The 11,965-nt window shown below is 43.2% G+C and overlaps 3 protein-coding genes across 5 annotated transcripts; 2 read left to right on the top strand and 1 right to left on the bottom strand.

Moving 5' to 3' along the window:
* Window positions 1-58: 58 nt before the first annotated feature.
* On the bottom strand, window positions 59-3,565 carry nol7 (nucleolar protein 7). Its single transcript, XM_084546464.1, has 8 exons — window positions 3,107-3,565; window positions 2,687-2,747; window positions 2,450-2,505; window positions 2,346-2,371; window positions 2,177-2,267; window positions 1,798-1,919; window positions 527-604; window positions 59-426 (listed from the first exon to the last, which is right to left on the bottom strand). The coding sequence occupies exons 1-8, from the start codon at window positions 3,283-3,285 to the stop codon at window positions 353-355; spliced, it is 687 nt and encodes a 228-aa protein (XP_084402590.1). The 5' UTR covers window positions 3,286-3,565; the 3' UTR covers window positions 59-352.
* Window positions 2,423-8,395, top strand: epdr1 (ependymin related 1). 2 transcript variants are annotated; one of them, XR_014699119.1, is made up of 5 exons: window positions 2,423-2,489; window positions 3,636-3,864; window positions 5,751-5,959; window positions 6,275-6,537; window positions 8,152-8,395. XR_014699119.1 is itself a non-coding variant. In XM_084546467.1 (4 exons), the coding sequence occupies exons 2-4, from the start codon at window positions 3,641-3,643 to the stop codon at window positions 6,466-6,468; spliced, it is 627 nt and encodes a 208-aa protein (XP_084402593.1). In that variant the 5' UTR covers window positions 2,423-2,489; window positions 3,636-3,640; the 3' UTR covers window positions 6,469-8,138. The 2 variants fall into 2 exon arrangements, 1 of the variants encoding a protein (XP_084402593.1); XM_084546467.1 differs by lacking the exon at window positions 8,152-8,395 and having other exon boundaries at window positions 6,275-8,138.
* Window positions 8,396-8,417: 22 nt separating this feature from the next.
* On the top strand, window positions 8,418-10,706 carry LOC311489384 (tripartite motif-containing protein 16-like). 2 transcript variants are annotated; one of them, XM_084546451.1, is made up of 2 exons: window positions 8,418-9,927; window positions 10,022-10,706. In XM_084546451.1, exons 1-2 carry the CDS (start codon window positions 8,445-8,447, stop codon window positions 10,093-10,095), a joined length of 1,557 nt encoding a protein of 518 aa, XP_084402577.1. In that variant the 5' UTR covers window positions 8,418-8,444; the 3' UTR covers window positions 10,096-10,706. The 2 variants fall into 2 exon arrangements, with proteins under 2 accessions (XP_084402577.1, XP_084402576.1); XM_084546450.1 differs by having other exon boundaries at window positions 8,418-10,706.
* Window positions 10,707-11,965: the final 1,259 nt, after the last annotated feature.

The following is an 11,965-nucleotide window of genomic DNA, read 5'->3' as shown; positions in this document are numbered from 1 at the left end:
AATGTGATTTAAAGTGAATCTGCATAAAAACAAAAGCTCGTCGGTGGACCAGAAGACATTCAGAAAATGATAAGGGGCATTTATTGATGCAGTAAATATTAAAAAAAAGAAAAGAAAAACAGAGCAGATCACAAACGTTCTGCTCCTTAACACACAGTTATGGTGTTACTGTGTAAATGTCCCGGTCCATAAACTCAGATGAACCACCTCCTAAAGGTTTTTCAGGTAATAAAAACCTCATTTGTTTTTTTTTTTGTAAAGTCGGCACACAGTCCCGGCCCAAAGCTTCAACAACGGCGTCCGCGACCAATGTCGCTTTAAATGGAGACGACGTTCGGTCCGTTTTGTCTCGTCAGCAGGAAGGAACCTTCTGTTTGTGGATCCATCTCTTCCTCAACTTCTCTGCTTTGGCTTTTTCCTTGGAGGCTGGAATTTAAGGACCAAAGAGACGAGTGATTAATGAGGGTTAAAAAAAATAACATATCTTTGAACATATTCAGTGATACGTTTATTCTGCTGCACGTACCCCAGTCCTTCTTGACAAACTGCACTGCTGCACTTTTATTCGTCCCCTTCTTGTTCTGGAGGGAGAGCATCTCGTTACCTGAAAGCAGGAGGAGGAGGTTAAACGTGAACGCAGCGCAGAGAGCCGGATGTCGCCGTCTCTGCAGGAGGACGCCCGGGAGAGAGGACGCCTCGGTGGGAGACGAGGCCGTCGCTGTAGCAAAGCTCAAATTGAGACAGATCATCGTCCTCGCAGACTACTGCCACAGAGTGTAGCTTGCAGGAGACCCTCGACATTTAGAGCTCCGGAGAGCGTTTAATATAATTTAATACATAATAAGTAGGACTGATCACGGTCAGTGCCGGTTCACCAGTGGGACTCGATGACAATAACAGTCAATAAGAGCAGCTTCATCTCTTCAGCCCTGTTCTCATGGGATTAGTTTTACCTGGAGACGTCATGTGATTTAGAAATGCAAGAGAAAAAGTAAAAACACAGATGCTGATTCACACTGGATTAGGTTTATCTCAGGACGTCTGTTAGGAGGAATAGGGCAGGTATATATGTGGTGTCATTTTGACGTCCTCAGGTAAAACTAGTCCCGTGTGAACAGGGGTTTTGAAGTACTTAAAACATGATGTGCATTTGAAATCTTTTTGAGCAGCTAGTTATTTGAAAGTGAATGTAAACTCCCTCACCAGACATTAAGTACACTTGTTAAAATCTAAACTCTAAAATATATTTATGTATCAGCACTGCACGAAATCCTGTCTTCATAATAAAAAAAAAAAGGTCCTGGTATTCAGCGTTAGTTTCAAATAACAGGAGAGCCGGTGTCAGTTCAGCTGTGGCAGTAGGGCCGGGTTCTTTCTAACCCTAATTTCCGATTCACAAGGTCCCGATTTGATTTAATATCAATTCATTTAGAGATATCGTTTCAGAACCATTTCCACAAAACTATTGGTCACAGATATTTGTGATGTCTCTACAACATCTTCCAGAGCTTCCATCTCGTAAACCCAGCCCTTGCAGGACTGCTGCATTGTATTGTGTTGTATCGACACATGTAGGGTAGGGGTAGGTTAAATTACAGAAACCTCTGCATGATCATCCAGTTGAATTTCCACCTTTCTGACCGTTTCCACATCAACTGAACATTAGAGAAGTCATGAATTAGGATTTAATGCAGGACTGTTATATTAAGATGCATTCACCAGTGTACCTAATGAACTGGCCATTTCTGTACTTGAGAAGCACCGCCGCACATTTAAGCTGCAGCGTCCGCGTCTTACTTGTGCTCCTGCAGCTTCCCGCTCCGTACAGTCTGGACTGGAGGAAATCTTCGGCCGCCTGCAGCTGGAAGGACGCCGTCGCTCGCTCCTTCACCGTCGCCACGGTGTAGTTCCCCTTCAGACTGAGTAAGACAACACTAGAGCTCAGGGAAGAGGCAAAGCTGGGTGGGGGTTGCTTCACGTCAGCGAGCACTCATCTGGTTAAAAAACAAGCTAAAACAAGGACAGCTGAACTTGTAGAGTCTCTTGTAAGTCTTCAGTTCTAAAAGCCTGGAGGCGAGTTAAGGTTTAAATGTGAGCGTTGCCCTCCTGTTCTACTTCCTACACACCATCTACTCAAGACGTCTTAACAAAGTAACACGATTCAGTATTTGCTCACTTTCTGGAGTGTGCCAGTTTCCCACTTCTCTTCTTTTTCTTCTTCGTCGTTTCAACTTCCTCCTCGGGCTCCTCCTCCTCCTCCTCCTCATCTGGGTGAGACACAGGTTCAGTTAGAAGTCACCCTCAGGTCAGCTAAAAGCTCAAAGATCTGACAGAAGCTCCTTTACCTTCGCCTTCAGGCTGTTTCTGCTTCCTGGAAAATAGAGCCGACGTGAGTGTTGACGGAGGAGAACATGAATGACATGAGAGAGAGCTGCAGCGTTAAACTCACTTCGAAGGAGCCGAGTCGATTTCCTCCAACACGTCGGCCGGTAAGAGCTTCCGTTTCTGTGGGGAGAATGAAATTAATTCACCAGTGGATAAAAAATACTACAACTGTACATGTTGAAATGAAAAAGCACTGATGCTAGAAGGTTATGGGTAAATTAAATTAAAAAGACATTTAAATTAAAAAGACATTTTCTTTTACTATAGTCGTGCTACTGATGCAAAAGTGTCACCAGTTTACCTTCTGTTCCTGAAACAGCTCCTGTCTCTTCCTCCTCTTCTCTTTCAGCAGCTCCTTCTCCCTTCAAACACATAAACGTTTCATTGATAACAAAGAAATGTCACAGCGGCTTTTATCTGGATTTATACTCTTTATAGTGCTCACATTCAACAAGCTCGGTGTAGGCGTTCAGGCAGTCCAAGCCAGCATTTCAAAACAAAACTACACATTGTGTTACCCGTGTTATGAGCCATTTACACATATTTAGTTAAAACAAACGTTGCCGAAGAGAAGGGTGCCTCCCAAAAAGTCAGAATATGTGATGCAACCCGACGTACGGTGCTTTAATTATGTTTATTATTCGAGAAACGCTTAAATACCGATTGTTTTGAATTGAATTTGGCTTAACGGTCTCTTCCGTTAGCTAGCGGTGTTAGCTACCTTCTAGCTGTGTCCAGCGCCTGCTTCATGCTCCGAAAGGCCTCCGCTTTGGAGTCTTCAAATGTGACCTCCTCTGGAGCCTCATCGTCACTAGATTCAAGCACCAAGTTGAGCTTTTCTGTCGGCTTTTCGCTGTCCTTCGACGAAGAGCCTGTTTTCCCACGTTGTTTCTTCGCCATGTTGGTGAGCGAGGGTACGTCATCAGGACGCGCCGCACCTTGACACCACGAAAAGGAAAGGGACCGGAAGTAAAGCCTGGTCTGCCCTCTTGTGGCGGAAAGGATAATCGCGACCAAACAAATAAACCGGTTTATACTTCTAAACAGGTTATTTTTTTATTTTTTTATTTATTAATATTGAGCATTTTTTACGGTTTTAATTGCTTTTTTTTTTTTTTTTTTTTCCACTTTTATTTTGAAAGTCACATCCGGAAGAAACTCTCTCCACCGTGTCCAGCTTGACGGCAGCAGGTTCATCCCGTCATCAACAACAACCGGTGCAGTTAACGGGACTCCGGTTTATTTTCCAGACGCAATGCACCGACTGTTGTTGCTGTTCCTGGCCGCCGCGGGGGCGACTGTCTTCGGCCTCCCGCGGCTGGAGGACGGGCCCTGCGCCGCCCCGCTGCAGTGGGAGGGAAGGTGGGTGCTGTACGACCACAGCACCGGGAGGAACAACCGGGCTGCGGTTTCCTACGACGGCCTGAACCAGAGGATCCGAGTCTTGCAGCAGCACAAGAAACACACCCCGTGTCAGAGGCAAGAGATTTAAACACGTTTAATATCATTTCTTTTTTATTTTTATGAATTAATTTGAACTATAAAAATTAGATTTAAAGAGTTTATTCATCAAGGGAAAATGATTAGTCATAGTAGTTTAGCTGCACATAAAAAAAAAAAAAACACTACTGAGAGCCAAGTACAAAGAAAGACAAAATAAGATTAAAATAAAATAATAAAAAAAATACAAGTAAAATCTAGTAAAATAAAATAAAAATAGTAAAAAAAAAAAGCAAAACATTGACAGAATTAGCATATAAACAAATGTACAAGAAATAGAGACAGGAGAATATATATTATATACATAGGAATGATAATAAAGTGCAATAGTTTGCATTAACATAAATTAATTAGAATAAAAACACAAGCTTTTTTTTATCTTTTTATATCTCCTAATTTCTCCTAATCTTATCTATTATTATTATTTTTTTTTTCAAATAAAACAATATAGAATTATAATGCCTAATTGGATTATACCATTCATAAATATTCTTATACAGTAGGTAAAGAAGGTTTTTAGTTCTCAACCTAAAAGTTGATATAGACAGCCTTCCTCATGAGCTAATCCTTACAGTGGTTAAACGCTTTTAATGGGTCTATTAATAATTAATAAACCATTTCCTAATGTTGTTTTGAACAGTTTGTAACAAGATTTGATCAGTTTGTGACTTAGACAGATTTTGATATAAATATATTTGTATTTTATCATCTGCAGTGTTGTGGGTTTACTCCACGTTAACCGCTTACAGTTTCATGCGCTGTGCACAGAGACTCTGGCAGGACTGAAGTCTGGAGTTGTGAAATAGTCTCTGGCTGGTAAACAAGGACTCAGCCTGTTGATCGACTTTGATCTGTTTAGTTTGCAGAGCGCCTTTAGCCCCAACTTGTTTCGCAGATTGCAGAGAACAGTAATCTGCCAAAGCTACGTGAAAACCTGTGTTTTTAATGTCTGTGGCCAGAGGCAGAGCCATGGGCCGACATGACTCCTTGATGCATGAGGGGACAGAAGGCCGACCTGTGTGGTCCGATCCAGACTAGCAGCTTCTGATAGAAAAGAGTTAGAACAGACAGTTTGTTTAATTTGGGGCTGAGCAGGTGCAGACAGGTCAGGGTTTCCATGCTGACCCCTGTCCACAGATGAAAGCTCCTGTAATAGACAAGTGAGCATCAGTTACTACCAGGATGCATTATGGGAAGAAGCTCCTACCTAAGCGTTGCTGTAGACCATCAATAGACTTTCATGGAAACAGTATTCCCTGAAGGCCTCGTTCAGCGGGATAATGCTCCCTGGTTCAGGGAATGATTTGAGGAACAACAACAACAAGTTCAAGGTGTTAACTTGGCCTCCAAATTCCCCAGATACCTAAGCATTGCTGCAGACCGTGTACATTCTTTCATGGAAGCAGTATTCCTTGACTCCAGTGGCCATCCCGTCCAGCCACAAAGCACCAGCGGTTCAGGAATGGTTTAAGGAACAACAACAACAACAACAAGTTCGAGGTGTTGACTTGGCCTCCAAAGTCCCCAGATCTTGGTCTAATCCAGCACCTGTTGAGATTTGCTTGACAAACAAGTCCGATCCTTGCAGGCCCCATCTCACAACGCTCAGGATTTCAAGGATCTGCTGTTAGCAGATACCATGGCACATCTTCAGAGGTCTAGAGGAGTCCATGCCTCCCCTGTTCAGGGCTCAGAGGGACCTACACAGCATATTGGGCCGATGTTCTTAATGTTATGGTGGATTGGCGTATGTTTTGATGTGGTCAATCCAAAGATTTCACAGCATACAACACCACCTATCAACAGTTCCCCCTAAAGAACCCTGTAACCTTATTTCCCTGATGCTTACTCTCCTCCCACTTCAGGTTTTTCGAATACATCTACTTGTATCAGAGCATGGTGATGTTCCAGATTGACCAGAAGACAAAGGACTGCTCAAAGATTGCCCTGACAGAGGCCTGGGATCCCTTTGACATCCCAGACAACTCCACCTTCGAGGACCAGTACTTCATCGGCGGACCCGGGGACAACGTGGAGGTTCAGGAGTGGTCAGACAGGAAGCCGGCACGCCAGCGTAAGACCGGTTTTTAACATTCACTGAAACACAACACAGAAAATTTACGGAAAATCCTTGTGACGACTGTTATCATTACTTTCTTCGCAGTTTTCAACAGATCATTAATTTAAAAACACATTTTAGGTGAAACGCTGAGATTGAAAAGTGGCTCAAAGCATGCTGCGGCATATGCTTTGGCTGTGCCCAGGCATACACCCCAGTACATCGTCTCTATGCCACCATGCAATGAGCCGCTTTTCAATTTTGCCGCATTTAGCCTGAAACTACTGTTCCTCTTTGAGCTGCCATGACATCTCCTCGTCTCTCCATCAGACGAGACCTGGGTGGGCGTTTACACCATGAAGGACTGCTACCCGGTGCAGGAGACGTACGTCAGGAACAGCAGCGTCACCACCTCCACCCGCTTCTTCAACCTCGAGCTGGGCATCAGCGACCCCGACGTCTTCACCCCGCCGAGCACCTGTCAGTCCGCCCGACCCGAGAGGATGGCCGAGTACGGCTGCTGAGGCCTCGCCTAGACCTCGTCCTTGACCTTAGATATCAACAGATCTTTGAGCTGAAATCGCTTTTATGAAGTAAATAAAGTTTAACAATTACAAATTACTCATACGCTCAGAGTAAAAGTCCTGCAATAACTCGAGTAAAAGTACAGAAATGTTAACGTATTAAAACTTATCCAACAGTAAAATATGTAATGTGACTGATATACAGCTACTACAGTTAGTCGGTGTGGTCTAGTGGTTCCCAGGATATGGTCCAGGCCTGCCCAAACGGCCAAAGGAGGACGAGACAATGACAAATGTTATGTTATTTTTTAAATTAATCATCTGTGGTCACCAGTCCATTTCAAAATGATCAATTTGGGGATTATTAGCAGAAAGTGCATACTAGAGGTTGTACCGACTAGTCGACTTCACTGCTGTGCCATGACGCTTTAAGCAGGAAGTCGACTGGTCAATGATCACGTGACAATAACAACATGGACGCCTCCTAGAAGACTGGTGAAGAGTCCAGTGGGTCGTTGCAGCAAACTAGCAGAGGTTCATCAAGTGTGTGGAAATACTTCACTAAAGATGAAGCCCATACTACCGTGGCACGTCAGGCCTGAAATACAACTAAAGTGCTACTGCAATGCATCTGAAAAGGATAATGCTAATGCTAGCAGAGGCAGTCAGTTAAAGGGGGATTACCATTTTTTACAACCTGGACTTTATTTCTGGCATAAAATATGATTGTTTACTCACCCATATAACTTTGGTGTCATTTGGAGTCTTTGGATATACGTGGATCTAAATATCTTCCGAACAACTCCAAATGACATCATCAAGTTATATGGGTGAGTAAACAATCATATTTTATGCCAGAAATAAGGTTCAGGTTGTAAAAAAAACATAATTCCCCTTTAACTGACTGCCTCTGCTAGTGTTAGCCTTTTCAGATGCTCTGCAGTAGTACTTTAGTTGTATTTCAGGACTGCCATGCCACGGTAGTATGGGCTTCATCTTTAGTGAAGCATTTCCACACACTTGATGAACCGCTGTTAGTTTGCTGCAACGACCCACTGGACTCTTCACCAGTCTTCTTCATGGAGACGTCCATGTTGTTATTGTCACGTGATCAGTGACTAGTAAGTAAACGATCGTGTTTTATGCCAGAAATGAGGTCCAGGTTGTAAAAAATGGTAATTCCTCCTCACCTGCAGTAACGGAGAGAAGAAGGCTGCACAAGGTTTGTCCGTGAATTCCATTGTCTACCTTTCAGAAAAGCCTCCGTAGTTTCTTTTGCGTGAAACGCTGCAGTATGTATTCAGGTCAAGAACATTTCATTTCATATTTATAGAACATTTCATTGTTGTAAAGCATTACTTTCTACTGTGTTTTTATCTGTGACACCATTGACTAGTCAACGTCGACTCGACTTTCACCGCAAATTAGTTGAAAATCCCAAGTCGTTCAACCCCTAGTGCTCACATTTCACAGGATTTAGACTCAAATAAAATGACATGCATTTGAATGCAGCCTTTCTCTAGTGAATATTGTTAATTTGCAAAAACCTGGGCACTGCTAGCTGCTAACATGACATAGTTTCAGGTTAAATCTGATGAAATTAATTAAAATATGTAATAATACTTGGTATGTTTGATTGTTCCTGCTTTTAAATAAAAACGTGGTCTCCTTTTATTATTGTAGATTTTTAGAGAATAGGAAACTGGAAACAATCTCTGAACACCTCGGGAATTCCTCATCAGAGTCGGAACGCCCTCATTCTACTACCTGCTCTCACACGCAGCAGCTCCACCCTGTCCACGTACTTCCTGGTTCCCTCCCCTTTAGATCTGCACAACATGTGGTGAAGTGTAAGAGCTGACTGGCCCCATTCACTGCACAGACACATGACGTTTAGATCAGAGGTCAGACTAGTTTCACTACTCGGGTAACTCGAGAAGTGAAACTCACGGGTGTCACTGACACCGAGAGCAAAGATGGCGCACCAAGCAGTTGAGCTGGATCGAGAAACTGTTTGTTGTTCCATCTGTCTGGATCTACTGAAGGATCCGGTGACTATTCCCTGTGGACACAGCTACTGCATGAACTGTATTAAAAGCCACTTTGATGAGGAGGACAAGAAGAAAAGCCACAGATGTCCTGAGTGCAGACAACTCTTCAGATCGAGGCCTGTCCTGGTGAAAAACACCATGTTAGCAGTTTTAGTGGAGCAGCTGAAGAAGACTGGACTCCAAGCTGCTCCTGCTGATCACTGCTATGCTGGACCTGAAGATGTGGCCTGTGATGTCTGCACTGGAAGAAAACTGAAAGCCTTCAAGTCCTGTTTAGTCTGTCTGGCATCTTACTGTGAGAAACACCTTCAGCCTCATTATGATGCAGCTCCATTAAAGAAACACAAGCTGGTGGAGCCCTCCAAGGAGCTCCTGGAGAACATCTGCTCTTGTCATGGTGAGGTGATGAAGATGTTCTGTTGTACTGATCAGCAGAGTATCTGTTATCTCTGCTCTGTGGATGAACATAAAAGCCACGACACCGTCTCAGCTGCAGCAGAAAGGACTGAGAGACAGAAAAAGGTGGAGGTGAGACGACAAAACATCCAGCAGATGATCCAGGACAAAGAGAAAGATGTGAAGCTGCTTCAACAGGAGCTGAAGGCCATCGCTCACTCTGCTGATAAAACAGTGAAGGACAGTCAGGAGATCTTCTCTGAGATGATCCGTCTCATCCAGGAAAGAAGCTCTGATGTGGAGCAGCAGGTCAGATCCCAGCAGGAAACTGAAGAGAGTCGAGTCAAAGAGGTTCAGGAGAAGCTGGAGCAGGAGATCACTGAGCTGAAGAGGGAAGACGCTGAGCTGAAGCAGCTCTCAGACACAGAGGATCACAACCAGTTTCTACACAACTACCCCTCCCTGTCACCACTCAGTCAATCTACACACTCATCCAGCATCAATATCCGTCCTCTGAGGAACTTTGAGGATGTGAAACCAGTTGTGATAGAGCTCAGAAAGAAACTACAGGACATTCTGAGACAGACAAGGACAAACATCTCACTGACAGTGACTGAAGTGGATGTTTTACTGCCACAACCAGAGCCAAAGACCAGAGATGAATTCTTAAAGTATTCATGTGAAATCACACTGGATCCAAACACAGTATACAGATATCTGGTACTGTCTGAGAGGAACAGAAAAGCAACATTTATGTATAAACAACAGTCTTATTCTGCTCATCCAGACAGATTCACTGATTGTTTGCAGGTCCTGAGTAGAAAGAGTCTGACTGGACGTTGTTACTGGGAGGTGGAAAGGAGTGGAGGAGTTGGTGTAGCAGTCACATACAAGAATATCAGCAGAGCAGGGGATGAAAGTAGATTTGGACGTAATGACAAATCTTGGACATTAGATTACTTCATAGACATTTCTACATTTGTGAACAACAACATCCAAACTCCCGTCTCAGGTCCGCCTTCCTCCAGAGTAGGAGTGTACCTGGATCACAGAGCAGGTATTCTGTCCTTCTACAGTGTCTCTGAAACCATGACTCTCCTCCACAGAGTCCAGACCACATTCACTCAGCCGCTCTATGCTGGACTCTGGATTGGCTGGACCGGATCAAGTGCTGAGTTGATTCAAGTGAAGTAGACAGAGGTAACTTCAGGAGCAGAGAGTTAAATTCCGTGTTTCTCTTCATCAAATTGTTTTCTCTCCATGTTTGTTGCTGACAGTTCATTGTTGTGGTGTTTCTGCACAAAGATCAGCTGTCAGTCAAACATTATGGCTACTACCTTGACTTTTATTTCCATGACAATGTAAACTTCTCTGAGCTCTAAATGTCTGCTGAATATTTGTATTGATGTATTTGTGTCTTGTTGTTTCTCTTCCACTTCACAGCAGATGAATCAGCAGACCTTCCTTTAACACTGATATGTTGTTGATCACTTTGTAGAGGAAGAAATCTATGATTACATTCATATGTTTTTAAAGGAAACCTTGTTCAAATCTACACATACGTGAAGCACTATGAGGTTTTAAAAAATGTGATTGTCATGATGATTGTTTGTTATATTTGCTGAACTGAGATTGTGGATCTGTAATTGAAATCATTTAACATGTGAACAAAGTCATTGTTTAAATATTGAATAAAGCTGCGTCTCATCAAATATGAATTACGTTCTTTGTTTTTTATTTGGCTGATAGAGAAATATTAAACTAAAAACTAAACAAAGGAATAGTTTAGATATGAAGCATCTAGGGTTAGGTTTGTTTAGACAACAGATATTTTCTTTCAAATCAAGGAGGACTTTAGTCTCATCTTACCCAGGTATCTCTAGAAGTGTCAGACAGGAGCTGGGAGGTGAGAAGAACTGAAACTTCTGTGGTTGCAGAGGCAACAACTCCGGTATAGGAGAAGCTATGGAGAAGAACTTGTGTTTGGCCTCATGTCATATTTGACAAAGTATTTGATGACTGGAAGAGAGAGCAGTCTACGGCTCATGCTTGTGGAGGTAGGGAGCTGTTGACCCCTACTGGGGATGTTGTCGATTGGTGAAGAGAGTACTTTTTGGAGCTCCCGAACCAGACCAGAAGATCATTCTTCAGACCATCCCAACACTCAGCCCATGTCTGTTGCCCAGGTACAATAAGTCTTTAAAATGATTCCCTAGAGCTCAGGATCCTGTTTATGCAGAGACATGTTGAATGGACAAGGCCCTTACAGGAGTTTTGTGGCATGACTTCAATGAGCAAATAATTGAGGAATCAGTGGTCCTGTGGTCGTCCAATACCATGTCTCTGACATCTTCAATCGCTTTGGATTTGTCCATCTTGATGGCATCATGATTCTTTTCTTGTGCCCTTGCAGATCATCACTTCCAGGTTTTTCTGGGGCTGAAAAACAATCTCTACACAAGAGTGAAAGGTACCAGTCCCACAAGACCTCTGTGACTTTTCCAGAATATATATCTGAGAGTAGATAGGTTACTGCTGTTACTGAATGGCAGAGACCTGCTACCAGAAAATAATTGCAGCAAAATATAACATCACTGTTCCTGTTCTGGCACATACAGATCACTCACTCATATTCATTGTTGGGGGTAGATGTTTCCAACTCTTTAGTGTGAACCGTCCTGTCAGAATCCTCTGGCTCAGACCACAAGCTCTATCCCTGTGAATTTTACTCTTTCTGATTCCCTCCAACGTATGGCAATGAGGACTTGGTAAAGTGGGAACTCCTTGATGACACACTGAAGGAGGCAGAACATCAGTTTGTTGGTTTCTACAGAACATAATAACCTGGAATACATCCAGTGTGAGAAATACCTCAGCCTCTACAAATTCGCTGCCCCTTGTTCTTGAGAGTTTCAACTTTACCACACCCTACCCTACAAGCTCCAAACACCTGAACCTAAATGTTTTCTCTACTTTTATAGTTTCTGTTCTGAACAGATCCCAACCAATCCTGAGATTATCCTGCCCTCTTCCTGTGTAGTTGTCTGAAT

This window comes from Chelon labrosus (assembly GCF_963514085.1).
Source record: "Chelon labrosus genome assembly, chromosome: 6".
Lineage (NCBI taxonomy): Eukaryota > Metazoa > Chordata > Actinopteri > Mugiliformes > Mugilidae > Chelon > Chelon labrosus.
The sequence above is the reverse complement of the archived record's forward strand: the minus strand, read 5'-3'. Positions and strand labels throughout refer to the sequence as shown.

Excerpts from the sequence above, each read along its gene's own strand:
- nol7 (XM_084546464.1), bottom strand. The coding sequence starts at position 3,285 with ATGGCGAAGAAACAACGTGGGAAAACAGGCTCTTCGTCGAAGGACAGC. Across the intron at positions 2,748-3,106 it reads GCGCTGGACACAGCTAGAAG|GGAGAAGGAGCTGCTGAAAG; the intron begins GTAGCTAACACC and ends ATGTGTTTGAAG. Across the intron at positions 2,506-2,686 it reads AGCTGTTTCAGGAACAGAAG|AAACGGAAGCTCTTACCGGC; the intron begins GTAAACTGGTGA and ends TTCTCCCCACAG.
- epdr1 (XM_084546467.1), top strand. The coding sequence starts at position 3,641 with ATGCACCGACTGTTGTTGCTGTTCCTGGCCGCCGCGGGGGCGACTGTC. Across the intron at positions 3,865-5,750 it reads AAACACACCCCGTGTCAGAG|GTTTTTCGAATACATCTACT; the intron begins GCAAGAGATTTA and ends CTCCCACTTCAG. Across the intron at positions 5,960-6,274 it reads CAGGAAGCCGGCACGCCAGC|ACGAGACCTGGGTGGGCGTT; the intron begins GTAAGACCGGTT and ends TCTCTCCATCAG.
- LOC311489384 (XM_084546450.1), top strand. The coding sequence starts at position 8,445 with ATGGCGCACCAAGCAGTTGAGCTGGATCGAGAAACTGTTTGTTGTTCC.